Below are 17,614 nucleotides of genomic sequence, written 5' to 3' on the forward strand. Positions count from 1 at the left end.
ACTGGAAAGAATGCCTAACCCAAGGGAGCATGGAAGAGGGAGGTTGTCAAAGTTTACTACAGTATTGGATGGCTTATTCAAGTTGAATAAATAAAGTTACCTATTTATGAGTGCAGAGGGAATTGGTGAAAGGATGTTCCAACAGATGGAGAAAATGAGCAAAAAGAGGCATGGGATATGTAAGAGATTACAGTCCATTAGGGAGGACAGATGAGGCTGTAAAGTGTCAGAGCCAAGTTCAGCACAGGCTAGAATGGGCCCCTAAGATCACCTGCATGGGCTTATAAAACAACAACAACAACAAAAAACCCTGCTATAGCAGTTAGCAGAAAGGGTTCTGGCAAACTGGCCAGCATCCCTGTCACACACTGGAGCTACCAAGATGCACATAAACAGACATGGTCCTGGGTTTTCATGGAGCTTCCATTCTGGAGTAGGACAAAAAAAAGACTTGGCTAGGAAAGGAGAGAAGTGAAGATCAGAGAGAAGAGTGTATGTAAAGTCCAGGACTTGAAGGATTGTTGTCAATACCAGGCCAAAAGAGAGGCGGTCACTGTGGTTGGGGCTGAATGAACAAGTACCAGAGTAGCAGAGACGCTGTTGCTACCAAGAGCCATGATGCTTGTTCAAAAAAAAAAAAAAAAAAAATTCTGGTCTGTATTACTGGGTTGGTTTCTTTTTAACGCTAAATCTATGATGTAACAACTTGAAATTTCTGATGCCTTCTCCCTAGAATTTTAAAAATCAGGTTTTTGTTTTGTTCTGTCACCATCTTTGAGAGCTGGAGGAAACAGGCATGAATACATCGCTGCCTTTGAGGCACTCAGAGTGAGCTGGGACAGACAGCCATGGAACAGCCTCACAGCTTGGGGAGAGAAATAAGCACTCATCAAGGCATGTGGCACATGCCCGGGGAACATGATGGAGCCACTGAGGACTTAAGGGCCACTGGGAGACCTTCACTCAGGAGACCTACTTCAAGGGAAACAGACTTTTAAAACCTTAAAACCCTAAGATTCTAAATGAGTTGTCCATTTTACCTTCTCTTTGGCCCGACTTTCATTTACAGAGTTCTTTTAGCTTGTGCCAAACGAATATGTATGAAGTGCCTACTACTGCTATGGGCTGGGTCTTTACTTTTAAGTTTCCTAGGTGAAAATGGCTATTAGGCATTACCAGCCATTCACGTTAGTGTCTACTGGCAGAAATACCACCCACTCAGAAGCAAGGAAACCAAATTATCGTCCAGTTTTTCATAACTAAATTAAGGGAGGACAACAGTGACAAGGGTCATTTCTGGCAGGCAGGCAGGCAGGCAGGAAAAAGGAAAAAAGGAAAAAGCAAACCTTTCTTTTTGAGTGAGGAAGTCAAGAAATCACCAGAAATAGCATCATTTGTTAGGAAAGATTCTCCAATCCTTTAAGTTTGTCATTAAAAAAGTTTTTTTTTAAAGAATCAACGAACTTGAGAGACATTACATGAATTCTGCCTTATCCTTCCACTTTTTTTTTTTAAGATTTTATTTTATTTATTTGGGAGAGAGAACACAAGAGGGGGTAGGGTCAGAGGGAGAAGCAGACTCCCCGCTGAGCAGGGAGCCCAATGCGGGACTCGATCTCGGGATGCTGGGATCATGACCCGAGCTGAAGGCAGTCGCTCAACCAACTGAGCCACCCAGGCGCCCTCCACTTTTCTGACCAACAATTTCTATGAGGGGTGTTCTTGTCCACAGATGCTTGTTCTCATGGTGATTTGGGTGAAGAGCAGGACATGTGGATGCCAGCACATACAGGAAGGAGGGTCATTCATTCATTCATTTCATTATTTCAAAAATGGAAATTAAAGACCTAAAAATTGGTATTATCCTCAGAAAGGCAGTGAGAACCTATCTGCAAATCACACACATTCTGGAACATGGATTTCCTCACGTTAAGTCTGGTCTATGTATCCTTCCGGTATTTTTATTGTATCTGAAAAAAAAAAAAAACTCCTGGATTATACGAAATAAAACAGCCTATGTAGATATATAAACATCGTGCTTCAGTGAGGATGCAAATAGAAACACAAATGAAGGAGGAGAAATAATAACCAACACCACAGAAATACAAAGGATTCTACGAGAATATTGTGAAAGTTTTGTTAAATGCCAACAAATTGGACAGTCTAGAAGAAATGGATAAATTTCTAAAAACAGCTAACCTTCCAAAACTGAATCAGAAAAAAACAGAAAATTTAAACATAGTGGTTACTAGCAATAAAATTGAATCAGACATTAAAAAACTCCCCAAAACCAGAAGTCCAGGACCAGGACCACAAGTAAATTCTATCAAACATTTAAAGAAAAGTTAACACCTATTCTTCTCAAACAATTCCAAAAAACAGAAGAGGAAGGAAAGCTTACAAATTCATTCAACGAGGCCAACATTACACTGATACCAATAACAGATAAAGATACTACAACAAAAGAAAACTACAGATCAATGTCTCTGATGAACACAGATCTAAAAGTCCTCAACAGAACACTAGCAAACCAAATCCAATGATACATTTTAAAAAAATCATCTCCATGGGGCACCTGGGTGGGTCAGTTGGTTGAGCGTCTTGACTCCTGATTTGGGCTCAGGTCATGATCTTGTGGTCTTGAGACTGGACCCTGTGTCAGGCTCTGCTCTCAGTGGGGAGTCTGCTTGAGATTCTTTCCCTCTGCCCCTCCCCCAATTCTTGTGCACTCTCTCTATAAAATAAATAAATTTAAATAATAATAATAATAAATCACCACCACAATCAAGAGGGATTTATTCCAGGGATGCAAGGATGATTCAGTATTCACAAATCTATCAACATGATACATCGCATTAAGGAAAAAGGATAAAAACCATATGATCATCTCAATAGATACAGAATAAGCATTTGACAAAGTACAACATCCATTCCTGATAAAACTCTCAATAAACTAGGGCTCGAGGGACCATACCTCAACATAATAAAGGCCATATATGAAAAACCCACAGCTACAGCTCGTATCATACTCAATGATAAAAAACTGAGAGCTTTTCCCCTAAAATTAGGAACAGGGCAAGAATGTCAACTCTTACCACTTTTATTCAACATAGTACTGAAAGTCCTAGCCATAGCAATCAGACAAGAAATAAAATACATCTGAATTGGTAAGAAAGAAGTATTTGCAGATGACATGATACTATATATAGAAAACCCTATAGACTCTACCAAAAAGCTACTAGCACTGATAAATGAATTCAGGATAGTTTCAGGACACAAAATTAATATACAGAAATCGGTTGCACTTCTAAACACTAATAATGAAGTAGCAGAAAGAGAAATTAAGAAAACAATCCCATTTACAATTGCACTGGAAAGAAAAAATACCTAAGAATAAACTTAACCAAGGAGGTGAAAGACCTGTACTCTGAACATTATAAAACACTGATGAAAGAAATTGAAGATGAAATAAACAAATGGAAAGACATCCCATGCTCATGGATTGGAAGAACAAGTACTGCTGAAATGTCCATACTAACCAAAGCAATCTACAGATTTAATGTAATCCCTATCAAAATACCAACAACATTTTCCACAGAACTGGAATAAATAATCCTACAATTTGTATGGAACCACAAAAGACCCCAAAGAGCCAAAGCAATGTTGAAAAAGAACAAAGCCAGAGGTGTCACAATCCTAGATTTCAAGATATACTATAAAGCCACCGTAATCAAAACAGTATGGTACTAACACCAAAGGAGACACATAGATCAGGTGAAGAGAATAGAGACCCCAGAAATAAACTCATGCTTATATGGTTAATTTATTTATGATAAAGGATCCAAAGATGTACAATGGGGAAAAGACCATCTTTTCAATACATGGTGCTGGGAAAACTGAACTCTTAATGTGAAAAAAAAAAAAAAAAAAAATTCGGCCGCTTTCTAATACAATACACAAAAATAAACTCAAAATGGATTAAAGACCTAAATGTGAGATCTGAAACCATAAAAATCCTAGAAAAAAATATAGGCAGTAATCTCTTGGACATCAACCATCACATTTTTCTAGATCTCTCTCCTCTGGCAAGGCAAACAAATGCAAAATTGAACTGCAGGAATAAATGAATGAATGCATGAATATAAAAAACTACTGGAACTTTATCAAAATAAAAAGCTTTTGCACAGCAAAGGGAACATCAACAAAAAAGCAACCTACTGACTGGGAGAAGATATCCTCAAATGATGTATCTGGTAAGGGGTTAATATCCAAATATAAACAACTTATACAAATCAACACCAAAGAACCCCCCAAATAATTCTATTAAAAATGGGCAGAGGACCTGAATAGACATTTTTCTAAAGAATACATATAGATGGCCAACAGACACAGGAAAAGATGCTCAACATCACTAATCATCAGGGAAAGGCAAATCAAAACCATGATATAACCTCACTTGTCAGAATGGCGAAAATTAAAAAAAATAAATTTTGCTGAGGATGTGGAGAGAAAGGAACCCATATGCATTGATGAGAGGAAAGCAGATTGGTGCAACCACTGTGGGAAACAGTATGGAGGTTCCTCAAAAAATTAAAAATAGAATTACCATATGATCCAGTACTTCCGCTACTGGGTATTTGCCCAAAGAAAACAAAACACTAATTGGAAAAGATACAAGCATCCCTATGTTTATTGCAACATTATTTACAATAGCCAAGATATGGAAGCAACTCAAGTGTCCACTGATAGGTAAATATATAAATAAGATGTGGTACCTGTATGTACACACACACACACACACACACACGTCATGGAATATTAAAAAGCATGAGATCTTGCCATTTGCAACAACATGGATGGACCTAGAGGGCATAATGCTAAATGAAATAAGTCATTCAGCAAAAGACAGATATCTTATGATTTTTCTCTTATGTGGAATTTAAGGAACAAAGAAAAAAAGACAGGAAAACAGACTCCAGACTCAGACACAGAGAATTGGTGGTTGCCAGAGGGAGGAAGGTGGCGGGGGAGGGGGGGGGGGTGAAATAGATAAAGGGGATTCAGAGTTAAGAGTACACTTACCGTGAGGAGCACTGAGCAATGTATAGAACCGTTGAAACATTACATTGTAAACCTGAAACTAACACTGTATGTTAACTATACCTCAATAAAAATAATCATACTTCAATGCAGAGTCTTATTGACTAAGAAGTTAATAAATAACTTCTTTTTTAATTTTGAGGAAAAAAGTAACATGTTCAAGACATTGCAGAATATGGTTTTCTTTTTTTGCTTTTGAAGATTGGTTACCCATATATTTGCATTTCCTATTATCTCCAGAAGCCAATATTGCCCTCAGCTGAGAAAAGAAATAAAAACACTGAGAGCTTTGGTGATCTGCCCAAGGCTATTAAGGATGTAAATGACAGGCAGAGCAGGAATTCAATTTTATGTCAGCTATTGTCTCATTCCGGTATACCAGGAGCTAATGTGACCTTGGAAAGAAAGACTTTCCTCTTTGGGGTAATTATTAACATTGTCAGGGCTCTACACATCAACTGATTAAAATCATGATGATCATGAGGACGATAAACCCTAAAGTGAAGGCTCCACACAACTCAACAGGAAGACAATCCATGTCAACACAAAGCAGAGGTACAATGGGAGGGGGGCAGGAGTTCAGGGCCCTGGAGAGACGGGATGGTCACTGATCAACCACAGTGGTCTCCCACACATGCCATTCATTATCCAACTGGCTCCCTTGCTCTCAGTATAAAAAAAAGAGAGGGAACTCAGAGGCACCCAAAATACAATCAGCATCATTCCAATCATCCTCAACATTTTTGCAACTAACTACCCTTCAATTATTTAAGTGGTCAAAAAATTAGAAGTTGGTTTTTCTAGATTTTAAAAAAAGTCATTTTTCTACCTTTAGTAAATTATACACCCACATACAAAAGCAATTTCCTAACCAGATCCTGAAAATGGCCAAGTTAAACACACCCATATCTTAACTGGAGGGTATTATGCTGAGTGAAATAAGTCAATCAGAGAAAGACAGTTATATGACCTCACTGATATGAGGAATTCTTAATCTCAGGAAACAAACTGAGGGTTGCTGGAGTGGGGGGGGGGATGGGGGGGTGGCTGGGTGATAGACATTGGGGAGGGTATGTGCTATGGTGAGCGCTGTGAAGTGTGCAAGACTGTTGAATCACAGATCTGTACCTCTGAAACAAATAATGCAATATATGTTAAGAAAAAAAGAAGAAGATAGCAGGAGGGGAAGAATGAAGGGGAGTAAATCGGAGGGGGAGACGAACCATGAGAGACGACGGACTCTGAAAAACAAACTGAGGGTTCTAGAGGGGAGGGAGGTGGGGGGATGGGTTAGCCTGGTGATGGGTATTAGGGCAAGTTCTGCGTGGAGCACTGGGTGTTATGCACAAACAATGAATCATGGAACACTACATCAAAAACTAATGATGTAATGTATGGTGATTAACATAACAGTAAAAAACCACACCCATATCTTTACCTCTAATTATAGATAGAAAGTGCTAAAATATTTTAAGATTTGGTTTAGGCAAAATACAAAGTAACAGTAATGACGTGAAGCTACCTTAGAATACTTTAGATCGTTTTTAACTAAACCCAACAAAGTTTTAGGTGTTAGAAATCAAGATGAAGTACATGACATGCAATGTCTCAAAGCTCCCTGGAAATATCCAAAAGGAAGTGTCAATGGGAAAAAAAAAAAAGCCAACTGTTCTGGCTTCTAACAAACATGGGTTTTACTCTAAAGGTATGTTTGTTTGTAAACATACCTATGCACTTGCATGCACTCATGCAAACACACACAACCTTTTAACAATTTATTTCTGGGGCGCCTGGGTGGCTCAGTCATTAAGCACCTGCCTTCGGCTCAGGTCATGGTCCCAGGGTCCTGGGATCGAGCCCTGCATTGGGCTCCCTGCTCAGTGGGAGGCCTGCTTCTCCCTCTCCCACTCCCCCTGCTTGTGTTCCTTCTCTCGCTGTGTCTCTCTGTCAAATAAATAAATAAAATCTAAAAAAAAAAAAAAAAAGGAAAGAAAAGAAAGTATAAAAAAAACACAAACAGAACACGTGACTCCATTGGCAGGATTCCAATAAAAACCCAGGGATGTTCTGTCACATGTATATGGCATTCCTTCATCAGTGAAGTAACTGGCTGTTCAGAGAAGGCAGGTCTGAGAAGAGTTCAGGGTCATCACACCTGTCACCTCTCTACCATCAGAAAATGAGGATGCAGCTCTGCCAAGAGGAACAGTTGTGAAGGACTTTATTTCTAACGAGGAGGATCTAACCCTGAGGATCATTCTAGCTTTTATGAGAGTTTGAATCATAATGGTGTTTGAACATCACATGTCCACCTTTATATTTTAGGGTAACAACAAAGTTGGATGCAATTCAAAAGACTCAAGGCAAATATTTCACACATGTTGGGTGGATGAATAGAGGTTCAAAGAGACTGATGGTCATATTGGTTTCTGGATTGTTTGTAACTTTGTGAGATTTCCCCTTTTCACCAGGTTTTTTTTAAAGCATTTCTTTGGATGTGCTAAGTTCATACTTAGCCTTGAGGTAAGGGAAGAAATGAGTATCTCAATGGCCAAATCAATCTCATTATTCCTCATTGGCCCCAAACCTTCCTCAACTTCCAAGCCAGGCTAAAGGGATAGTGGGCTTAGTTTTACCTGTGATGGTGATAAAGGAGAAACCCCGTTCTTTCTCCATCTTATTCTTTCCTGTTTTCCAAACTCTTGCATTTCAAGTTCTGATTACAGCAATTTTCACAGTAAAGTCAACACTGATTAATCAGAGAACTATTGGCACAAATGGAAAAACTCCAGCCCAGGATTTTGGTGGAGAATTTCTTGTTGTTGTTATGACACTAGCTAGAACTCCAAGTTCTTAGTAAGGAGAAAAATGTACCATGCGATTTTTAATATCCAATGGGACACAGAAAGAAAGAGACTGAATTTAACATTTGCCAGAGAACCAGCAACCCTGGGCTACAGCCAAAGTCTGAACATTGGCCTCCCTGTTCCCAGAAGCTCATGCAGAAGCTGACTTTTCAAACTAGATGAGGAAGTGGGACTGAAAAATATATTTAAACATGTTTTAAAAATTAGAAAATAAGAGGGTCTTAAAATACTTCAAGCTCTGAGAAACTCGTCTATAAAAAAGTGGCAGAAGTTGACCATTTTCACTTAACTGTGCCTGATTTCCTCACAGGAGTCTTTAATAGACCGATCTGGAACTTCAGGCCCTCCCTTTCTGAGGATGAAGGTAGAGTTGTTCTATACACACAGATATGAAGCATTATCAAACCTCCTTTTGGCATTAAAAAAAAGTAATGTCCCTGATCCTGCCCCAGAAATACTAGACTTCATTAATGTGAAGTTGGATATCTGATGTTTAGGTTGTATACCTAGAGAATTACCATCTCAATAAATAAAAGCATCTATTAAAGGTGAGTAAAAATATTTAACTACTTCCTTTCCTAGTGTAGAACCTCCACTTAACAACATGTAAGGTATTTTTACTACAAACATCATCTATACCTTGAGCAGATTATCAACCTGACCTGCATCCCTGATTCTTTACTGACCAAAAAAGAAACGATCATTTCTGTGTAAACAATAGTAGGAAAAGGAGGATGAGAAAGCACCAGTGCCATGGCCTCCAGAGAGTAAGATATAGCCCCTTTTCTTCCCTGACCCCCGTCAATCTCTGGAAGCTCTCGGCCTGAGGCTGGCTGTGCTAGGCCCCTGTAAAACTCAAAGGAAACAGAGTCTGCCCTGAAATCATATAGGTCACCTGGAGATGCTACCATCACAAAACTCATCAAGGCAGCCGACTCAGCTGGACAAAACAAACATCCCCAATGCCAGCCATTCAATTCACCCTCTGGTGGAGATGAAGCAGGTCATTCCATGGAAAACATTACCGGAAGTCCCCCTCCCCATTATGGAAAAGTTGAAAGAACCCAGCTTGAACACCGCCAAATAATGTTAGGTTGGTTCTCAACCGTGGGTGCCTAATCAGAAGCACTGGAGAAGCTTCTAGAAGTCGATCTAAAAGCTCATCAAAAACAAATGATGTATTGTATGGTGACTAACATAATAAAATTAAATAAAAAAATATATAAAAGCTCAGGCCACATTCCAAGAATACCTAGCTTTGACTCTCTGCAGGTGGTACCTGGATGGCAGCAGCAAATCTCCCCAGGTGATTCCAAAGTGCAGCCAAGACTGAGAAGGACTATTTCTAATGTCCTTTGGCCTGATAAACCTAGCAGTCAGGAGATGGCGATGTGGGAGCCAAAACTCAAGACACTGAACTGGTGACAAAGGCATACCTGTTACCTGCAGAACTTCCATCAGAACCAGCAGAGGTCCTGTAAATCATTTCCACACCCCCCAACCCCCAACCCTACAATTCAGCTGTGGTTGGCAGGATGGCCCAAGCCCATCCTCTCAACTGTGCCTTGGAATTCAGCAAAAGCAACCAATGGAAGACTAAGATGCTTTTTGAAGGGAATTTCAGACCTCACACATTTAGAAACACTGATTCATAAATTAGGTACTTGGCGTGGAATGGCAGGCAAAATCGTCCTCTTATTGCTTAATGATTAACTCTTTTTAAAAATGTCATTTTTGTGATGAGCCCTTGCAATTAGTTGTGCATAATTACATGCAAATAGGAGGTGACCCCAGTGTAGGGAAGAGCTCTCATAAGTAGGAAGGCAGGGAAGAAGCTGGAGTCAGCCGCCTAAGAGCCTGTAGACCTTACTCCTTTTTCCAGGGATCATTGACTACAGAACGAAAAGGCTTTTGAGAAGTCAGGCAGAGCTGTCCTTTGCCCTTGGGAAATGCTCAGTCTCCATCATTCACCCAGATTCTGCAGAACCTTTAGAAGGACAAAAAGTATTTCCTTTACTATAGGACAGGCCTAGAATGAGAATTTCCCAAGCTGGACACACTACAAACAGCAAAAAATATGAAGCTCTCAGGCTTCAGTGAAATCATTACTAGTAAACATGAGTTATAAACTGACTCCAATTTAGAAGCCCTGCCACTGAGCAATTGCTTTTGTAATATTTATTCAAAAAGTCATAAATTCTATTATGTGCTCATATGACACTCTTGAGAGACATTCATGAAAATTAAGGCTTATCAACACAGTGAGCAAACACATATGAATCATTTCCTAAAAAAAAAAAAAAAAAAAAACAGGCAAGGTATAAGAAAATAATCTTCCAGGCTATATATCTTAATTGGGGAAAAAAAAAAAAGAACATGTTGGTTAAAAACCAAACGCTGAACTGAATTTGACAGAATTCTTTTCACAAGCAGCCTATCAAGTAATAGGCAGAGATTTTTAACAACCTAGCTGAGCAATAAAATGGCTAACATTTAAAATAAGACCCTCTAGGGGCACCTGGGTGGCTCAGTCTGTAAAGCGTCCAATTCTTGATCTCAGGGTCCTAAGTTCAAGCCCACATTGGGCGTGGAGCCTTCAAATAAATAAATATTCCCTAATCACTTAATTCTTTTCTGCATACTTTAAAGAAAGTGTTCCCACCTCTGAAAAAACAAGATAATGGAATTAAATAGTCAGTAATAAGCAAGGAAAAGGATTGCCCGGACTGTAAGACAAAAAGCTACTTAAGGTTCCATTCCTCTCCCTCCTAACTAATCGTATGTTTCAAGTGATGCAATACTTGGTAAAGAACACATGTACCATGCTTCCTAAACTCATGATTTAATACATGAACACTAATCATTTTATTATCTTATGATCTGAGCATGGTACTTTGTTACAGTTTCACCTTTGGAATCGGGAAAGGAAAAATTCATTTTTCACAGACAAAATTATTCAGCAAACAACAGAGAAGGAATGGACAACAAAGACCTAAGCAAGTAATATTAGAAACAATAAGTCCATTTTTGGTTTTTGAACTTGCCCCAGTAATAACCTTGTATTTCTGGGGTGCCATTTCATTTGCAGAGCACTTCCTTTTGCTCGTGTTGGCTTAGGAAGTAGATAGAGCATGTGTTGTCTGCATTTAACATTTGGGACAATGTAAGACCAGGGAGGTTACGTGGCTTCCCCGAGGACTAGGGTGCGCAGCCACAGCTTACAGATAAAATCCACTCGTGGCCTGTTTTTGTGTGGCTCATAAGAATAGCATTTACATTTTGCAAATAGAGTTTCCAAGTGAGCCCACTCACTCGTTGGCACCTCTCCTATGGGTGATTTTGCACTATGACAGCAGAGCAGAAAAGAGACTATATGGCCCTGAAAACCAGAAATATTTATTCTCTGGCCCTTTACAGAAAAAAATTGCTGACTCTTGTCCAAGACCCACAGGGGAGCCATGAACAGAGCCCAGATTTTTGGGAGCCAATCCAGTGTTCTTTCTACTCAATCTTGTGCCTCTCTGTAAGCCTGTGGTTCATCCCAGGCATTTTTTTGAGGAATAAGAGGAAGTTTACAAAGCACAAATGTAGGTACTTGGACTAGAAAGAGAAAAGGCATTGAGAAGGGAGCGAGATACAGCAAATGAGGAGGAGACAGGAGAGGAATCTGACCCCAGCAGAGACCATATCCAGAATCTCACCTGATTTAGATGATTTAAATGATGAGTTTTGGAAACTTCTGAGTTGAGATTTCAGTTAGATTTGAGACTTAGAGTTCATGCTGGAATGGGACAAATATATTTTGCATGTGGAATTAACATGAATGGGAGGGGGGCAAAGGGCAGACTGTACAGGGTTGAATAATGTCCCCCTAAAATTCATGCCAGCCCCATACCTCAGAAAGTAACTTTATTTATAAATAGGGTCTTTGTAGGTATAATCAAGTTCTGATGAGATCATCCTTCGGATGAGGGTGGGCTCTCATCCAGTGACTGGTCTCCTTATGAGAAGAGGGAAATTTGGACACAAAGAGGGGAATGCCATGAGAACAGAGTCACACAGGAGAGAACTCTATGTGACAACAGGCAGGGACTGGAGTGACATGTTTACAGGCCAAAGGTTTCCAAGGATATCTAGCACCACCAGAAGCTAGGAGAGAAGCATGAAACATAGGCTTCCTCAGAGCCTCCAGGTGGAACCAATCAACCTTGACTTCAGGCTTCCAGCCTCTAGAACCAGGAAAGAATGTGTTTCCATTTTAAGCCACCCTGCTTAAGGTACTTTATTACAGCAACCCTAGGAAACTAATCCAGATTCGTGGTCAAGAGGAGTGGCCTTTGAAGAAGAATCAAGACCAAGAGAAAAGGAGGAAGTCGTGGAGTGCCAAACCCCATAAAGAAGTTTTTGTTTAAAACATAAACTCGGAGTACCTCTAGAAGACCTTGGTGGAAAACAAAATGAAACAGAAACCCAGAGTCCCTGATGATTCGATCTAATTGGGTTTTACAAACACATGTTGCCAAGGTAAGCAGAACTGACTTACATTTAAGCTTTTTCTTCCCAGTGGATCTGTTTACAAGCCCATCCCCTAAATAACAGGCTTTCTCCCAACACCCCTCCATGTATGGGAAACAAAATGCATTTTACAACACAGGAAAATAGATTAACTAAAATCTCTGTAAGAATGTTCCTGACATACCTCTTTTCTGAAATAATCTGAAATTTCCACAGATGGCCTAATTTTTAAAATACTTTGGACAGTGGACCCTTGAACAATGCAAGAGGTGGGGCACCTACCCCTGCACAGTCAAAAATCTGCATACAACTTTTGACGCCCCAAAAACTTAACTACATGGCCTGCTGTTGACCAGAAGCCTTACCAATAACATAAACAGTCGATTAACCCGTATTTTGAACATCTATTATATACTGTAGTCTTACAACAAAGAAGCTAAAGAAAATGTTAAGAAAATCATAAGGAAAATACAGTTACAGTACTGTATTTATTGAAAAAAATCTGCATGTAAGTGGACCTACACAGTTCAAACCCATGTTGTTCAAGGGTCAACTGCATAAGTGATTAAAAAAGAATTATACACTTTTTTAAAGATTTATCTGAGAGTTGGGACACCTGGGTGGCTCAGTCGGTTAAGCGTCTGCCTTCAGCTCAGGTCATGATCCCAGGGTCCTGGGATTGAGTCCGGAATCGGGTTCCCTGCTCAGTGGGGAGCTTGCTTCTCCTTTTGTCTGCCCTGCCCGCCACTCTCCCTGCTTGTGCTCTCTCTCTGCCTGATAAATAAAATAAACAAACAAATAAATAAAAATCTTTAAAAAAAAGATTTATCTGAGCGCGAGAGAGAGAGAGCATGAGCAGGGGGAGGGGCAGAAGTAAAGGAAAAGGAGAGAATCTCAAGCAGATTCCCCGCTGAGCACTGAGCCCAACACAGGGATCCATCTCAAGACCCTGAGATCATGACCTGAGCAGAAACCAAGAGTGGGCCGCTCAACCAAGTGAGCCACCCAGGTGCTCCAGAATTGTACACTTTCAATCAGATACAATACATGTATCCAAACAATGTATCACAGAACCATCACAGTCACTTCTAGAATCTCCCAATGGCTCAGTATGCACCTCTTACATTGCTTGGCACCAGATATACTAAAGGCTAATTCTCCAAGCAAACCCCACATACACACATTTTTCAGCACAACACTTTTGAAGGGTGAAACAAGATACATTCCTCCATTTCTTCAAAAGTGTAAGAAAATGGTGGTAAAGACATGAGGTTGCAAACACAACATAAAGGTAAGTCAAAAACTGGGTGCATCCTATGTTCCTATGTAATTCAGTCACTGAATAATAAAAAACTTAGACTGACTGCTTTGAAACTCTTTGCAGACCATATATAAAATATACATGAATACAGTTGCTACAAGTTCATGATAAAGTTGTCCTTGGGGGCCACACTAAAGCCCACGCAATGCTGGCACTTTAGTAGCTAAATTCTTTTTGGTAGACCCACAAGACATTCATCTGAGACAGAGTTTTCCTCTTTATCATGATGTCATGTTGTATCTTGGTATCAATTATTTTAAATAAACTATTTCTAATCTAGATTCTTAATGAACTCAGAGAATTTTCCAGTGGATTTGCCTTCCAGTATACCATATACAATCCTATTTGCCTCCTCCTCCCCCATTCCTGTTTCATTATTTTCCTATGTTTTGAAACATAATTGTATTTTTTTAAAGATTTTATTTATTTACTTGAGTGAGAGCAAGCAAGAGAGAGAAAGCACAAGGTGGGGGGGGGGTGGGGCAGAGGGAGAGGGAGAAGCAGACTCCCCGCCGAGCAGGGAGCCCAATGCGGGACTCGATCCCAGGACCCCAGGATCATGACTTGAGCCAAAGGCAGGCCCTTAACCGACTGAGCCACCCAGGTGCCCCTGAAACATAATTGTATTTTAAATAACCAGTGGTGATACCAAAACAAATACCAGCTTGATACTAGTACTTTATGAGGACCTAATGCTAGTTGGGACACAAGCATCACGCTCCTAAACCATCACTTAGCTCCAAAAATAAAGAAGGAAAATCCACTGATAGCTCTGAGTGGTCTGCAGGGCGTTCATGACACTATTTCCTAAGACTGGGCATTCTGGAAAAGCCCAAGATCTCTACTGCGCCAGTGGAGAAATTAACGGGGCATCTTAGCAGTACGAGTAAATGTATGTGTCTTCCTTGTCTCAGCACCCGAAAAAATCAATCTAAATGCCTGCATTTCTGAATCACTGGGGACCACCACAATACCCTCGGGAGCGAAAGTTCATCACACTCTTCTGGAGTTGGAGCTCCAGAGCTTCTTTGGCTTCTGACCAAAGCACTCTGTCAACCTCTGTCCAAAGCCATATGCTATCTAGAGAAGGAAAGCATGCATCCACAATTAGGGCCAATGCCCCTGCGGCGCTTTACCTTATTCTGCTCACACGCGTACTGTATCCTCAGAGTGTCCATGGCTCTGATCATGGCTTGCATGGCGGTGAATATGTTTTGGTAAACCAGCTTCGTGAACCCCTTTCTATCTTCATCGCTGTAACCAGACCCATGGATGATTCTCATTTGCTTGATAAAGGTGCTTTTGCCACTTTCACCAGTTCCTGGTAAGACAACACAAGGGGAAAACACAGTCAGTGGTCTTTCAAAGGAGCACGCTGGCGGTGTTGCTCTGTATTACGAAGAATAGGTTGATTGGGTGAACTTGAACTTGGAAAGGGCCTGCCAGTAGTAGTGTCCTAGACCCCAGGCAGAGGGATCCCTACCTTGTACCTTGTGCTTTAGAAGGCCTGATCTCTCTCTCTCTCTCTCACACACACACAGACACACACACGCAATTAGGGGTACACGAGTGTCTCTGTCCCTTGGAATAATTCTAACCATCAGCTTTTGTAACTAACACTGTCTTGGGCCCAGGGAACTGCTCCCCCACACCCCTTGTCCTAAGTTCCTTCTGACGATTGCCAACTGTCCGAAAGCCCCGGGCATTTGAGGGTTTCATCACTGCTAATACAGCAGTGATGGTGATGGGGGCTGCCTCAGAACTCAGAGAGCATTTGAGCAGTAGGATAAAAGTCTGATTCACCTGTCAATTCCCGCCTTTTGGATACACAAATACAAGTGATCCTTGCACAATCAATCACCATCCCCAGTTGTGCCAACTGTCTGTATTCCTGCTCCTCCTCGCATTCCAATTTGTAGTTCAGGAGCTCCTCCAAACTCACAGCCCCTGCACGTGGCAGTTGAGGAACCGTTTACAGTATCAAACCATTCCTACTGCCCTGAAATCTGTAGAGATGTCCAGGCATAAGGAGTGCAATATGCCAGGACTTCACGTTACTATCAGACTGAGATATTGCTTGAAAGGACAATGACAGTTACAGTGTAAGTGAAAGAGATTTCTATGATGCAATTAAAATATTTTCTAACATTCCCTGTGGTAATTTACTGTACCTAAAACTAATACAATGTTACATGTCAAATAGATCTCAATAAAAAAAGAGGATTTACTGTATGAGATCCCATTACCATGTTTGTATTCTTGCTCCCCCTCCTCCAAACTCACAACCACAAGTTATGTTGTGGTCCATTTTCAAATCTCCGTATTGCTCTAAGAATTTTGTAACAATTCAGGTTGATGTGCCCCCAGCAGGGTAAAGTTTCTTCAGACTGAAATTAATGAGAAACTATCTCAGAACTAAAATGATTCAAGATAAATTCTAACTTTGAATGGGTGAGTTATACAGTATTCAAATTATATTTTAACAAATCTAGTGCAAAAAAATGTTGTCTCAGTGTTTGTCAAAAGAACACAAATTACATGAAAATCTTAATTAAAATATAATTAGTGATTTTTCTATAAGGGCAGCAAAAAACCGTGGAATAGGAAATGATTAATTATAAAATCTTTACTACTTACCCATATCTCATTGGCCCAACAGAATACCCAGACAGTGCAATTATAGATAAATTCAATCATCTTTGATACTTTGCTGACCCCGAGTCACATAAAAACCACAGTTGTACACATCTTTTTTGACATTTTAGTTATGAAGACATGTACATCATGGTAAGAGGTTAGAACAGATTGATAATAGGTTGTTAGCTTGATTATAATCTGTAACTATTTCAACTTACAGGATGTGGGTCTCTACGTGGACTCTTACCTGGGCCCTGCAAACATCAGGGTAGGGCCTATCACAAGGGCCTGAGAAACACTTAAGAGACTCGATCAATTTTTCCACATGGATAGTTGAGATACACCTGTTAGCGTTTGATGAGGTTTTTCCTTGCAAGAAAAAAATGTTCCTTTAGATTGACCTTTTCAAAACACAAGCATGCCTTGCTGTCTCTCTCCCCAGCCTCACTCAAAACCCTCAACAGCTAACTTCCCAGTCTTCTCAGGAAGAAAGACAAATCTCACTACAGCCATCACAGCTGTGCGGACTGGCCCCTTGGGCTTCACCAGCCTCCTCTCACATATGCTTCGTTCCACCCTCGACTTTCTGGCACACTGGCCTTCTTGCAGATCCTCCCTTCTCACTGCCTTTGCTCATGCTCTGCATGTTCCTGGAATGCTCTTCCTTTGTCCTGCTCACCTTGGCTCTTGGCCTCCTTAATGAGGTCAGGTTCCCCGACTGGAAGTTCTCATGGTACCAATTGTAGCACATGTTCTGGTTGCACTTTTGCTGATTAAAGTCATTCTCCATTTGACACGTGTCTCCCCTACCAGCCCCTAAGCTCCCTAACAAGAGATGGGGGCCATGTTTGTTTTTACTCGCATTGTCTCTTGTGGCAGGATAATGTCTGACACTTGGCACATGCTTAAGAAGCATTTAAATTACTTTAAATTGTGCTAAAATACACATACAATTTAGCATCTTCCTTTTTAAGTGTTCAGATCTTAAGTGTTAAGTACATTCACATTCACATTGTTGCATAATCTCCAGAACTCTTCCTCCTGCACATGCGTTAAACAACTCCCCGACTCCCTGCTCCAGCTCCAGGGGACCACCATTCTACTTTCTGTCTCTATGAATGTGACTACTCTAGATACCTCATAAAAGCAGAATTACACAGTATTTGTCTTTTTG

The 17,614-nt window shown here is 40.4% G+C and overlaps 1 protein-coding gene across 1 annotated transcript in view; it reads right to left on the reverse strand.

Annotated features, from left to right (window-relative positions):
- The window catches only part of GNA14 (G protein subunit alpha 14), a 179,791-nt gene that overhangs the window by 67,852 nt on the left and 94,325 nt on the right, over positions 1–17,614 (reverse strand). The window contains exon 2 of the mRNA XM_028090369.1: positions 14,940–15,124. Within this exon, the coding sequence (XP_027946170.1) occupies positions 14,940–15,124 (185 nt within the window). The remainder of the gene's footprint in view (positions 1–14,939; positions 15,125–17,614) is intronic.

Source organism: Eumetopias jubatus, unplaced genomic scaffold (assembly GCF_037043125.1).
Source record: "Eumetopias jubatus isolate StellerSeaLion01/CBP00866 unplaced genomic scaffold, mEumJub1_p1.0 scaffold_15, whole genome shotgun sequence".
Taxonomy (NCBI): Eukaryota; Metazoa; Chordata; class Mammalia; order Carnivora; family Otariidae; genus Eumetopias; species Eumetopias jubatus.